At 54.1% G+C, this 13,736-nt stretch overlaps 1 protein-coding gene across 10 annotated transcripts in view; it reads left to right on the forward strand.

The window, feature by feature from the left end:
- Positions 1 to 13,736, forward strand: part of MINDY4 (MINDY lysine 48 deubiquitinase 4) — a 102,458-nt gene that overhangs the window by 49,649 nt on the left and 39,073 nt on the right. For all 10 annotated transcript variants that reach the window (XM_015589497.2, XM_025046845.1, XM_015589496.2 and 7 more), the window contains 4 exons: positions 2,317 to 2,423; positions 4,898 to 5,014; positions 6,253 to 6,341; positions 12,474 to 12,575. In XM_015589497.2, the coding sequence (XP_015444983.1) occupies positions 2,317 to 2,423; positions 4,898 to 5,014; positions 6,253 to 6,341; positions 12,474 to 12,575 (415 nt within the window). The remainder of the gene's footprint in view (positions 1 to 2,316; positions 2,424 to 4,897; positions 5,015 to 6,252; positions 6,342 to 12,473; positions 12,576 to 13,736) is intronic.

A 13,736-nucleotide genomic window follows, 5' to 3' on the forward strand; every position in this document is an offset into this window, starting at 1 on the left:
AGAGTTAAATAAAACGCCATGGGAAATAAAATCTCTAGCTTCTTTTCAACCAGACATTTTATCCCAGGGCCTTAAAAATAGCATTCTCAAACCGCCAGCATTTGCAGACAGTTTTGTCTGCTTGGCCAACATGTCATTCTGGAGTGCTTTGTTTTTCCCTTGCATGGCGGTCCAGCCACATCTGGGCCCGAGGCCTGCTATGTGGTCCTGAACCAACTCCCTGCACGGGGGCCAACTTCCCCCTGGCCGAAGCCAAGAGAGGCTGCGTCCTCTGGGGTCTCCACCCGGTCTGCTGCCCTTGGGCACCTGGCCGCTGTTCTCAGACTTACTTCACGGGGCCCGAGCAGAGCGTGTTTCAGCCCTGGCTGCCTCCTGGACGGCCTCAGACTAAACCGAAGCCTCCGCATAGGCTTAAATATTGCCCCTTCTATGCCTCCAGGAAGCGGTCTCCCCTGAGGCATTGCAGGGAGCCCTTCACGTCTGGCAAAATCACTCAGGTTACTCTCTCCTTATTTTGGGCCTCTGGTTGGATTATCTCTGTTCCTCCAGTCCAGATTCTCAGTATTGATTTTTGCAAAGCATGCCCGCCCTCCCTCCCTCTGTCCCTCCCTCCCTCTGTCCCTCCCTCCCTCCCCTCTTCCTCTCCTTCCCCTCTCCCTTCCCTGCCCTCCTCCTCCCTCTTGCCCATCCTGTCCTTAGCCCTACGCCCCAGGCTCCCGTGACCTTCTCCACGAGCAGCCATTCCCGTGTCCTCCGTCAGTGCCGTTTTGCGTGCGCGTGTCCTTGTGAGATGGGCAGCGCCGTTCCGTGTGCACGCGTTTGTCGTGGCTGCGGATCGTGTCGTGTCATAGCGCGTGTGCTTTCTTACCGTCTCCACCGGCACCACGATTTTAAGACCCGTCCATGTTACCTAGGTAAACATGGTCTTTATTTCAGGGCACTTTGGTAAGGCCACCGTCACAGGGTGGCTTTTTCAGAGACGCCAACAACGAAGAGTTCTCATTTAAATTCGGGTTCTCATTTAAATCCCAGACTTACTGAATTAAAAAAAAAATTTTTAGCCTGAAGGCGGAATCCGTCTGTCCCTTTTCAGTGGACTGAGCCTCTAGGAGTTGGCCTCGTGCTGCGCCTGGTCCTTCTCCACGGGAGGAGAGAAGGCTGTAGAATAAGATGTAAGTCACGTCCTGGGGTTGCTGGCCTTCGGACGCCATGTCCAGAAGATGTGGCGCAGGGATAGTGAGGTGTCGATAGCCCCAGATGCACAGAATTTTTGGGAGAGAATGTTGATTTTTATACATTGTGGTGTGATTTTTAAGTAATCATTTAATCTTGAGAAGACAGAAAAAATAAAAGGCTCCACAGGTTCTCTGGAAACCGGCCCACTCGGTTGCCAGCGTAGTGGCCTTGGGTTGTTGTCACTTGGGTCCTTCAAATGCAAGTTCTGGTAAACGCCGCTGCAGTGCGTGGGATGGTGAGAGGGAGCCTTGGCCAGCTGGGAAGGCACAGGTTGGTGCTGCCCAGACTCATGGTGGGACCCCGTCTGGGCCTTCGCCGCCCAGCTCTAAGGGGACTATAACTGGAATGTGACTTTGTGTCCCTTCTGGCTGGAGGTTCAGGAAGGTCTAGTTGGTAGGATGAGAAGTCGGCCTAGGTTTATATCTCGTCTCTGCCACTTGCCATCTGCATGATTTTAGGCCGGTTACTTAACTTCTCTAAGCCTTAGTTTCTTCACCTATAGATGGGGTGGCGGGGTTGGGGGGGAGGGTATGATAATTATTCCCTCAGGGGCTATTACAGGGCTTAGGTGATAAAACACAAGTGGTTAATAAATGAAAGCCACAGTAGTAATAATCTTACTATTATTTTATTAGAAATGGTGACCTTTTCTTTCCTAATTCTACCTTCCTTATGTTTGTCCTCAGGGGGACAGATTTATGCATCATGCCCACCCTTCATAAGAAATATGTCTGAGTGAGGCTTTTCTGGGCCTGACTCGGTGGCTTAGGCCCTAGCCACTTGTTTCACTGCATGTCCACAAGCAGAACTTTCTAGTGGACCAGTAGCCGAGTCCCACCCCCCAGCATCCTTGTGGACCAGTGTGGGGTTTGGACAAGGAGCAAGGGCTGTCTTGCTCTGCCTTCTTTCCTTCCGATGAGGGCTTGGGGGCCCCAAAGGGAATGAGGGAGGGTGGCGGAGGAGCCCTCTCTTCATTCAGACCATCTCAGAGTTCATCAGTGTCCTTGGTGTTTAACAACTTTATATTCTATTCTCTGCGAGTTGTAACAGAGTGTTCGCACAGCCATGGTTTTCTTTCAGAGGATGTGGAGGATGAATCGATAAGGGAGGAAGTCATTCTCTCTCCAGTCCCATCAATGCTCAAGCTGCAAATAGTGTCAAAGCCTATTGACCTCTCGGTGGCAAAGGTAGGTGTCAACTTAAAAGTGTAAGTTGATATATCTTGATTTGAATGGCTGTGAACTGGTGTGGTGTGAATTGAAGACAGTCTTGATTTTAATGGGTGTAGATGAGGTGATTTTGATCCTTCTGGACCCATCTATCTCATTATAACCTCACGGCGATTGTTAAAATGGAAATTTGTACGTGATGTAGAAAAAAACCCGAACTAAGAGTCAGGGAAACGGGGACCTGGTCCTGGTGCCTCCATTTCCTCTGCTCCCATCCACACGTTCCGGGACCCCCTTCTTCTGTCCTGAGCGTCTCCACATTTGCAACGGGCCACTCCAGAGTTGGGATGGGAACAGGACAGTCGTCCTCATGAGATCGGCCTTGCTCTGGTATGGTCTCGGGGCTCCGGCTGGGTTGCAGTGAGGGAAGGGCGGAGCTGTTAACAACTCTTCGGCACCCTCTGGGTTGACATCAGTGTCTTTCTGGAGGGACGCCTGGTCACAGGGCTTAGGGAGCAGCTTCCTGGCCTTAGCAGCCTCCTCTGCAGGGGTGTCCTGGATTCCTCACCATCTCAGCTGCCAGGTGACCTCACCCCTCCCCTCGGCCAGCAGTTCCTGCGGGATGAATTCTGTTCCTGTCCTCTACCGGCTTTTCAACCAGGATTCAGGAGGAAAAAAAATAAAGCTCTTGGGACAGCTGACTCCTTTCTCTTCCTACTTACTAAGTATTTACTCAGCACACGGAGCAAAAAGTCAAAGACTTTTCTAGAAGTCGTGTCCCTCCCCTCGAATCCCCTCCCTTTTCCTTCCTTCTTTTGAAACCCAGAGGGCTAGACACGTGTGAGTGGCCCCGAACCTGGAAGAAAGTGCTCTGGCTATCTGCAGCCACCGGGCTGTGATTCTCCGCAGTGGGGGCCACGTCAGGAAGGGTCCGGAGGCCCCTAAAGACCACCCAGCAGTAGCATCTCCAAGAGCCTCTGGAAAACCTGAGGCCCACACAGAGAAGAGGAGGGCCTAGGGCTCACGGCATCACGGCCTAGAACCCAGGTTTCCTGGCTCGTAACCCTGTGACCCGGTGACTGCGCTGTGCCTAGCGGGGAGCTGTTCTGGGACTGAGAGGGCACACATAGGCTTCAGCTAGAGAATTCATGCCCCTAGGATTCCCGGGCTCTTGGGAACTCAGTTCAAACACATGGATGATTGCGGGTGGGGTAAGGAGGGGAACCGGGCCCCGACAGATGGACCAAGCCATCCCTCCCCGCTGTGCCGATAGCCCACATTCGACGCTCTGTCGCAGAGGTTTTCCTTGTGCTCAATGAAAAGGGAAAAGACAAAAACAAAAACAAAAACAATAACAAAAACAATTCTAGAGGGAAATAATCTGAATTTGTAGGAAAGCTCTGACCCGGAGAAGAGGTCTGGGGAGGTGGCATCAGAATCCACATGTTGGTCCTTCAGAGGCCCCTGGATGGGAAGCCATGGCGGAGAGAGAGGCGGTCGCTGGTGTGGACGGAGGGTATCCAGGAGGAGGCTCTGCCTTCCTGCCCAAAGGCAGTCAGTGGGGAGGGCTTGGCACTTTCTGGGGCTCTGGAGGGTGGGGCTTGGGCTGAGGGAAGATGAACAGTGAGCTCAACATCCGCCAGAAGTTTAGAGAAGAAAGCTGTGAAAAAATGGAGGGGCTGCCTTGGGAGGTGGCAGGAACCCCTTCACTGGGTGGTAGGGGTGCTTAAACTGAGGCCTTGGGGAGCCACTTGTAGGTGATGCTGTAGAGGAGATTCTTACATATAGTAATGGGTTAGAACAGGGGTTGACAGACTTCTCTAAAGGGCCACCTAGTGTAATTTTGGCTCTCTGTTACAACCACGTAATTCTGACCATTGTAATGTGAAAGCAAACATAGACGATATCTAAACAAATGGGCATTGCTGTGTTTCAATAAAACTTTATTTACAAAACAAGTGGGGGACCGGATTTGGCCTGTGGGTCATAGTTTGCTAAGCCTGTCCTAGAGCACCCGTTCTCAAACTTGGCTGCTCATTGGAATCACCTGAGAGCTTTTAAAAATGTAGATACTGGAGTCTCATGCCCGGGGACCTGATTTAGTTGGTCTGGCATGTAGCCTGAGCATCGGGATTGTTAAGAGCTCGGTAGGTGATTATAAGATGCGGTCAAGAACCTCCAGGTTCCCTTGTAAAACTAAAATTTTGTGTTTCAAGTTTCCTCTCAGGACCCTGAACAGATTTTGGCCTGGGTCAGCACAGGCTGGTTTGGTTTACAGATGTTCCAGAGCTTAGACCCTCAGGGTAGATTTTATCTTTCCTCAAGTATGAGAAGAATGAATGGGTTTGCAAAATAACAAGCGAATAGATAACCCTTCTGGAGAATGGACTGCCCTGCTGGATTCTAAGACCAGCTCCTGTGGGAACACAGACACCAAGCAGTGTGTTGTTTATTTTGAAAACAACCAATAAAACTCTCTCTTCGTTTGACAGGACATAAAGACCCTTCTGTTCGGTTCCAGCTTTTGCTGCTTCAATGAAGAATGGAAACTTCAGAGTTTTTCGTTCAGTGACGCAGCCTCGTTGAAATACGGCATTGTGCAGAACAAGGCAGGTTGCTTTGCCCAGCACCTTTTTGCAGGTTCATCATGGATGGGCAGGGGTGGGATGTCCCCTAGTTGGATAAATTCTGTGAACATTACATCCTGTGCCGGCCAGCCCCACATTTGCTAAGTTGTCACCAAGTATGGGAATTTCACATATGGCCGGCAGAGCAAAAGCTGGGGAATGAGCCCTACTGCGAGTGGTGGGTGATGCTGGAATCCCCTCTGAGAGGGAGCAGGGGGAGGCCCAGGCTGGCCGGGGGGTGAGGGGGCGCCAGAGAGGGTCTTGAGGCTGAGTACTGAGAAATGATTTTGCAGGGAGAGCTGGAGAAAGGACATTTGATACAGCAGCAGCATGAACAAAGGGGGAGGGGGCCGTGCGAAAATCCAGGGGCTGCAGAAAATGGCAGAGCTATCAGGTGTGAGGAGGAGGTGTGATGGGTAGGTGGATGGTGGCAGGATTTGAACATGGCTTATACACATTTCCCAAGATGTGTACATAAAGGGTAGAAGATCCTCTAAATCCAGCAGCCCAACCTGGTTCCATTTCTCAAGCCCCAGGAACCTTCCTGCTCCACACTGCCTGGAGAGGAACCCCAAGACAACCAGCTTCTGTCCCCAGCATGTCCAAGCTCAGCACATTTTGCACCCCCAATTCAAGGGCACCCATGGCCTGGTGCTCTGACGGTCCGTGTACATGTTGATGCCTAAAGAGATGAGCTCTTCAAGGAGCCTTCTCGCTCTGACGTGGGAGGGGACAATAACACACCTAACGGGTGCCGGGGCAGGCCACAGCTGGGAAGAAGAGCTCACAGAATTGGAAACTGCCAGAGATGGTTGGGGAAGGCTTCCTGGAGAAGGAAGCCTTTAGGATGGGCCTTGAAGGCTGGGGAGACAGTTGCCACCCTCAGCCTGTGGACATGGAAGCATTTCCCTGGACGACTGGGAACGTGGTGATGTCCCTTGCTTCATGTCTGACTGTCGTGAGGAGTTACTTCCCTCCCACCAGATGTCGTAGACACTCCTCCCTCTAGCGATGAGCGCCAGGGCCTTGTCATCCCCTCCCTGTGACTCAGGGTCAGCACTTAGTGTGAGTAGTCACCACGCAGAGACCCCTGTTTCAGAGGCAGTGGCTCCGAGGGGCCCCCGTGTTCTGTAACCTGTGGGCAGAGGCTGGTTCTGGAGGAGCGGGTGGCCGTGTCCTCGTTTGTCCTCACTGGCACCAACACGCGTCTGTCCTTGCAGGGTGGTCCCTGTGGGGTTCTGGCAGCCGTCCAAGGCTGTGTCCTACAAAAACTCCTGTTTGAAGGCGATAGCAGAGCTGACTGCGCTCGGTAAGTTCGTGCTCATTCCAGCCATATCTTTCCCCAAGGCTTTCCCAGAGTGTCCAGAAAAAACAAGCGCGGAGGCGTGTGTGTTCCTTGATACTTCCCGTCTTCTGGAAAGGGAAGTGGTGGCTGGCTAGCGGGGCCCGTGTTGACCAGTGAAATGACCTGTGTACTTGCGTGAAGGCAGAGAGGGGTAGTAAGTCCAGTGCCGCATGGGAAGCAGCTGCTGGTACAGCGTCGGACCTCAGGCCACCCCCTCCCCGGGAGTCCAGCTCTGCAGCTGCCCGCCGTCTGTCCACACTCGCGTCAACCTGCTGACCCCTCCGCTGAGTTCGGGTCTCGCCTCCCTCCCCATGTTACCTCATCTCTGCCGGCAGCCGTGACCACACATTCCAGCCGGCCCCACAGTACACTGCTTCCACGCCCTTCGGCCATGGATTTTCCACCGCTCTCATTAAGTGTTTGCACATGGGCACCTGATTCTCATTCTCACCCACTCAATAGACGTTTCTGGAACATCTCTGTGCACACACAAGCAACATGGAGACAAGTAGATGCATTCTCTGTTCTCCAGAAGTGCTCTGTCGGGATGAGGGACAGAAAGCCATCATCCCACACCGTGGTTGGTGTGAAGGCGGAGGGTAGGCGAGGTGCTGGCCGGGGCCGGGCCGGCGCGGCCTCCTGGGGGAGGCGGGCTTTCCCGCCCTGCGAGCCCAGTTACCAGCCTCTACTGAGTCACCCTCAGCGCTGCTGAATTTCTGACCCTCGGTCTTCTTGTTTTTTTTTTCTTTTCTTTTTTAGTTGAAATTTACATACAGAAAAGTGCGCAATTCAAAAGTGCACAACTCATTACATATTTTGCTTAACAAATTATCGCCAAACCACACACACACCCGTGATCACATCGTCCAAATCAAGACAGGAGATGTTTCCAGCACCCTGGAAGAATCTTCCTGCCCAGTAGCAACCTCCGTTCTCCGCAAAGTCGTAATGGGACGGATTCTAAAATCACAGCTTAGTTTTGCCAGTTCCTAAACTTTATTTAAAAGCACTTGTTTTTTGAAATAGGCGTTCCAGCATCTTAAAAAAAAAAAAAAAAAAGCTTGGGTGTTACAGACCACAAGGCTCGTTCCCCATTGATTCAAGTTCAGATTCCTGGGAGACACACTGGTTCCCCAGACATCCAGCCAAGCTTGGTACAAATGAAACACTTTATCAGCTTTGATGATTTTGCATTAGGCAGGGTCCAAGTGAAGGCAGCTTTTCACGCTTGGCATTTTATAATTTGTCTAATAATGTAATTTGTCTAGTTACTTAACAACATGTTTTCTCTCAAGTCAAAGATGCTAACCATAAGCACAACGTCACCCAGTCAGAAGCACAGTGACATCTCACTTGCCCTGTTCTTCTCTAGCTCTCCCTCCACCCCTCCCGCGTGCACCCATCTCTGCTCCCGTCTGTGCAGGACCATTTCCGCTGCCTGCTCTGGAAGGCCAGCCCGGCAAAGTGCTGCTGGCAGCTTTGCGTTTACGTCACGGACAGAGATCCTGCTGTTGACTGTCACGAAGAGGCTGGCCCGGGCTGGATGTTCATGAGCGCTCCTAACTGGGTGGAATGTGCTCAGGGAGGGTCCTCTGGCTGCTCGCAGAGGGCGTGGGGACTCCCTCTGAGCACACCTGTACCCACTCGCCTACCTTTGCTCCTTGCATTGGAAGGACTCACTCGGGGAGGACTTAGCAGGTGCTTGGAGGAAAGATGTGAATCAATAAGACAGCTGTGGGCTGGACTGTGAGAGCCAGACAAGTGGCCAGGAGGTTACAGGAGACTCGCAGGATGCTGAGGGTTCAGCGGACGTGAAGAGGGTCGGGCAGGCTTGCTGGAGGAGTGACATCTTCATCTTACTGAGACCTGGAGGGTGAATAGGACTTCTGATTTCCTTTCACACTCCTCCTCGTGCATGCTTGTTCCTCCCTCAAATTCCTCTTTCCAGCAAACCCCTCATACTCCTCCTCGGCCCTCTGGGCCCCACGTGCTGCCTGCTCACCACACAGACTTTAGGGAGGCCTTCGTGGACCTCCCCAGTTGAGACACACCTGGGCCTGCCTGCAAGGCCCCCAAACCCATTGGTGCCCTGTTCATCCAAGTTGATACCTGTCACGATCTGCCCAAACCCCCACCCCAGAACGCAAGCCCTATGAGAACAGGGCCTTCCTGGGCTGCCTGGCTCCCGGCCCATCCCTGGCGTCTGGCCTAGGTCCTAGTCCACAGAGGAGGCTCTCAGAGTTCTTGTTGCATGAACATATGGACAAATACACAAGTTATCCAAACTCACGGGGAGGGGAGAGGAGTAATATTCCAGTGAGGCGAACAGCGTGTGTGGAGTGCCCGGGGCGGGGGGAGCAGGGCCAGGAAAGTGGCCTGGGGTGGTCTGGGCAGAGTTTGGATGGGTCAGGGCCAGGCGGCCAGAGGGGCCTCGGGGCCTGGCTGCCTGCTCTGGTCAAGCTTTGGCCTTTGCCTTCATGGGAGATTGTCTTGTAACTCCATGCCCCTTCAGAGCTGCTTTTGAACTTGGGCTTTGAACTTCTGGTGGAAGTTGCGGATCATGTCCTAACAGTCAGGGCAGGGTTTTAAGTTGGTTCCAGGAATGGCCGTGTCTGCCTGGGGCACAAGGCAGCCTCCTCATCGCCACCATGCGTGCCCACTAAGGGGATGCGGAAGCCTCCGGATCCCCAGGCCCATCCTTGGGGGAGAGCTGTGCCCCCCACACCAGAGAGGGGAGGCGGGGCTCGGGAGGCAGAAAGCCGTCTGGTAGGGGGCTCAAGACGGGCCCAGCTGTGGTACAGCCTTCTTTCCACCCAGGGCCCATCTTGACCGTGCCAGCGAGGCTGTCTCCAGCTCCCACTGCCCGTCAGTCAGCCACAGGCCAAGCACTGACGCAGGCCCCAGTTTACATTGACAGGTGTCAGTTTTTAAATTTAAGTGTTTAAATTTGGATTTAAATATGGATTAGGTGGAAAGTTTTGTTGAGGCTCTTTTGGGGATGGGGGGGAGGGGGAAGGAATTCAGCCTTGGTCCCTAGGGGCTGCCTCTGTGCTGGGACTTTGAGAGGGGAGTTGGGGCTAGCCTGGACTGAAGACCCTGGGAGGCCAGGCTGGCGTGGCTGAGCTGGGTCCTGGAGCCAGTGTGTGTGTGTGTGGGGTGGTCCAGGGAGAAGGGGAAGAAGGAGCTTCTGGCTGCAGGGGCTGTGTGGGTGTGCCTGGGGGGAAGGAGCCCCACTCTGGGGGAGGCTGCCTGGTTGGACGAGAGGAGGCCTGGGCCGGGCAGCTGGGGCCCCTCTTCCAGGAAGCACGGAAGGAGAAGTTGTAGAAAAGTGACCTCACCTCCTTGGAGCCCCGCAGCTATGGGCCTCCTTGTAAGCCCCTCCCCTCTCTGCCACGGGGCCGTGCCCTACGAGAGACTCTGGGCAATGGGAGAGCCAGAGAGGCCAAGAGGGGCTGGCGCCGGGACGCTGAGCATCACGGGCTTGAGACACCTGTCGCTGGACACCCAGAAGGCCTCTGGGTGACCAATGTGTGGCTCCATGTTTTATGAAGGGCTTCTCGGCAGAACCTTCCCTTTTATCCTAATGGGGGGAAAAAAATCAACACAGAAGAAAGAGTACAGAGAATAATGCAGAGAATACCTGGGGACGTGCTGCCTCACGTGAGCAGAGGGTGACAGCTGGCATCTCCGCGGGAGCCTCTCAGTCCCCGGCTCCTCTGCTTCGCGGATTTGACTCTTCAATCTCAGTGTTGACTGGCTGGGCCGCAGATGTTCCCGCATGGGCTGGGCGTGAGGCCTTAGTGCTCCCTTCTGATTCTGAAATCCCAGGATGTCAGAAATGATCCAGGTCTTTTGAAAAAAATGGGCACACTCCTCAGTCCCTCCAGGAACACCCAGCACAGCTCACGTTGGCAGCGTCTGCAGCTGGCGGCCTCGGGCCCTGGGGGCCCCCACGCTTGCCATCGTCCCGCGCTGGGTCTGCAGGCCTGGCCGGTGGAGGCCCCTCTTCGCTCTCTCCCTTCACGATGGTTGGGGAAGTGGTTCTGTGAAAGGCACACGGAGGATGTGACCGCACCCTCCAGGGAAATCACGCTGAAATAAAGCCTTCTTGGCAGGGGTGGTCTTTTTTCTGCGGGGCTGTCTGGCTTCATTAAGACTTGTTGCATCGGGCGGGCGGCCGGCCTCTCCTCAGTCGGGGAGGGCAGAGCGGGCGGCAGGCCTCGGTGTTTTTCCACTTGGGGAGGGCTGTGCCAGCCGGCTTGGCGGTGGGCAGAGGCGAGGAGCCCTCGTGGCCCTGCAGGCCTGGAGTGAGCCCCGGACCCTCGTCCTCTCATCTCCACTTCCCTTCTGAAACGGGGGGAAATCGAGGCCCAGAGAAGGAGGGGCACTTGCCCAAGACCCCTGCAGACACTGGGAGCAGAGCCAGGCTTGGAAGCCAGGTCCAGCGGCCCCCAGGCCAGCCTTCTCTCCTTCTCCACACAGCGCCTTTTGACCCTGAGAGGGAGTGATAGGATGGACTAACCCACCTCCATTCACTGGCCAGCTTTCCTCTGCATTTTTTATAAACTCAGACTAGTGAGCATATAAGAGTGGACAGGTCAGGCTATTTTGTGATGATTATGGCAGCAACATCTCTGAAAGGCTTAGATAATTTAGGCAAATGCAGAATGAATTACTCCCCCACCCCCATCCCCCATCCCGTACTCCTCCTGTGGGATTAGACTCTTAAAGAATCTTCTCTTGGTTTAAGAGCCCAGCCAGGTGCTAGATGCATGGTAGGAGTTCGATAAATGTATGTGTGACTGATAAAGGCGGTGCAGAACCGTCCTTGCCACCAAGGCGTCACCAGTGAAGGCAGGCACTGAGTTACCTGGTGAAGGTAGAGTCTGGGCCATTGAACCCCACACCTCCTTCCTCTTGATTGTCATCCGCACGTATACGTAAATGCATGGCCCTGTCTACCATTGGGCCACCGGCTACATGGCGGAGTGGCAAGCCTGGAATGAGGCTTGAGCATCTGGCCCAGTGCCCCGTTTATAGGTGGGGAGGTGAGGGCCAGCAAGGGCAAGGGGCTTCCCCAAGGCCAAGGAGCTGGGAATGGAACCCAGGCCGGACATGACACATGCCCCCCAGCCCCACTGAGCTTTCTGGAAAACTGCGTCTCACGTAAGCACGCTGGAGAATGCGCGGGGAAGGATGGAGACCCTGGAAGAGTGAGTAGCTGGAAGGCAGGAAAAGAATGAGGACTTCTGTGTAGAAATGCGGAGGTTCAGAGGATCTGTGATCAGAGCCTGTGAGATCAGCAAGACAGGCCTGGCCCAGGAGCCAGGTCTCTTGACAGTGTCCCACGGTGCTGGAAAGACAGGCTCGAAGGCAGAGGGATGCTGGCTCCCAAAGCCAAGTGCTCCAGACCGTCGGCTCCGTTTCCCCAAGTTCTTCTCCCTCCCTCAAAGCTGTTTTAATACTTCCAGTTTTTACTGACCGTGTGTTTTTGGGTGAATCATTTAGTCTCTGTGCCTGAGTTTTTCCATTTTTAAAAGGAGATAAAAATAGTACCTCCTCCGTAGGGTGGTTTTAATGATGAGTGGTACAACACACGTGCAGTGCTTCTAACAGGGCCTGGCCCCTGCTAAGTACTTAACATATTGTGGCTTTAAACCTTTGTGGCTATACTGAGAAGCTTTCAGTCAGACATTACCTGCTTCTGTAAGTTAGTGTGGGACACAGTGAGTGTTTGAAAGGTGACCCTTAGTTCCACATCCAGAGGTTTTCTAGCATGTGTGTTCCAGACAGGGTGTGCGATTCAGGCATAATGTTGCACAACTCCTGCTCGGTATGGCAGCACTTCAGTGTGCCAGCTCGGCCTCTGTCAGAACTCACGGCCTTTTTTTACACACACCCCTGGCCCTGCCAAGCCCCCAGAGCCTCCTCCGCTCCTCCCCCAGCCCTGCCCGGGGCCCCTCTGTTCTCATCTGAGGGGGTACCCCCCAGGCTCCGCCGGCGCCCCACTGGGTGGCAGAGGAAAGGATGGGCCATCAGCACATTCCCCGTCTTGTGTCCCTATGGTCATTGACGCGTTTCCTTTTTCATCCTCAGGCAGCTGCAGCCTTCAAACACCCACAGGACCCACTGCCTGGCCCTGGCCATCGCGGATATCGTGTGGCGGGCTGGGGGCCACAGGAGAGCTGTGGTCACACTGTAAGTGCTTCTCAGGGCCGTGTTGCTACCACTGGACCTCGGGCTGGCACGGCCGCTGGCAAGCCGACTGGCCGTGCGGGGATACGGACTGCTCCTCTGTGTCCCCCCCAGACCTCTGCCCCGTGCCCCATGCTGGGACAAGCCCAGAGAGTCGCCCTACGTGCTGGGCAGCCCCGCCCTGGGAGGGCCCGGCCCGGGCTCTCCACACAGTTCCGTGTCATCCAGGACAGGATTTGGGTCTGCCCTGCCTCCCTCCTGAGGGAGCGGGGGTAGGAACCTACCTGAGAAAACCTCTAACATGGGCAGCCTGCTCCCCCTCTATTCTTCTGATCTGGAGGCCTGGAAAAACAGCCCCTCAGTTGACCCAGTCACCTTGCTGATTTGTACTCGCTCCCCAGTCCTCAAAGCATGCTCTGGTCGGGGGCGGAGCCCACGGTCTCGTCTCTGCTACCTCCTTCCTACCGCGGATGGAGGATGCCACCCTCGTAACCCACGTGGATGGTTGGCTGGCTCTTCCACCTCATCCTTCATTTTTTTCGCATAAATAATAATAAATGTAGAGCACTTAGGACCATGTCTGGCACATACTAAGTGCTGTGTCAATATAGGTATCATCATTATTGATATTGTTGGTACAGAGTACTTTTCCTTGGTACCCATGTTCCAGTTAACTTATTATCCCTGGCCTTTAGGATCTGCCTGGCAGCCCTGAGAGCAGATAGAGCAAAAATTCAATTTCTCCCTCTTTTACAGACTAGGGAGGGGCGGTGGCTGATCCAAGGTTACACAGCAGGCTAATGGCACAGTGGGCCCCAAACCCAAACCTCCCTTCTAGTCCAAGCTTCCCTGGGCTGCACATGCAGGCCGCGGTGTAAACAGATGCTGACGGGTCCGGTGGGAGTGTCAGAGTGGACAGAGGCTGGAATTCCTGACATCCCTCAACACCAAGGGCGAGTCAGCATTCCTTAGTCTGCAAACACATCTGTCAGTTGTGGGTGACAGGCAGACTGCCTCCTGCCAGGGCTTGGCTGTGGCCATCCCAAGCTCCCCTTCTGCTGCCTTTTTTCCATTCCTTTTTCTTTCTTTCTTTCTTTCTTTCTTTCTTTCTTTCTTTCTTTCTTTCTTTCTTTCTTTCTTTCTTTCTTTCTTTCTTTCTTTCTT

The sequence above is a fragment of the Pteropus alecto genome, unplaced genomic scaffold, assembly GCF_000325575.1.
Source record: "Pteropus alecto unplaced genomic scaffold, ASM32557v1 scaffold21, whole genome shotgun sequence".
NCBI lineage: Eukaryota > Metazoa > Chordata > Mammalia > Chiroptera > Pteropodidae > Pteropus > Pteropus alecto.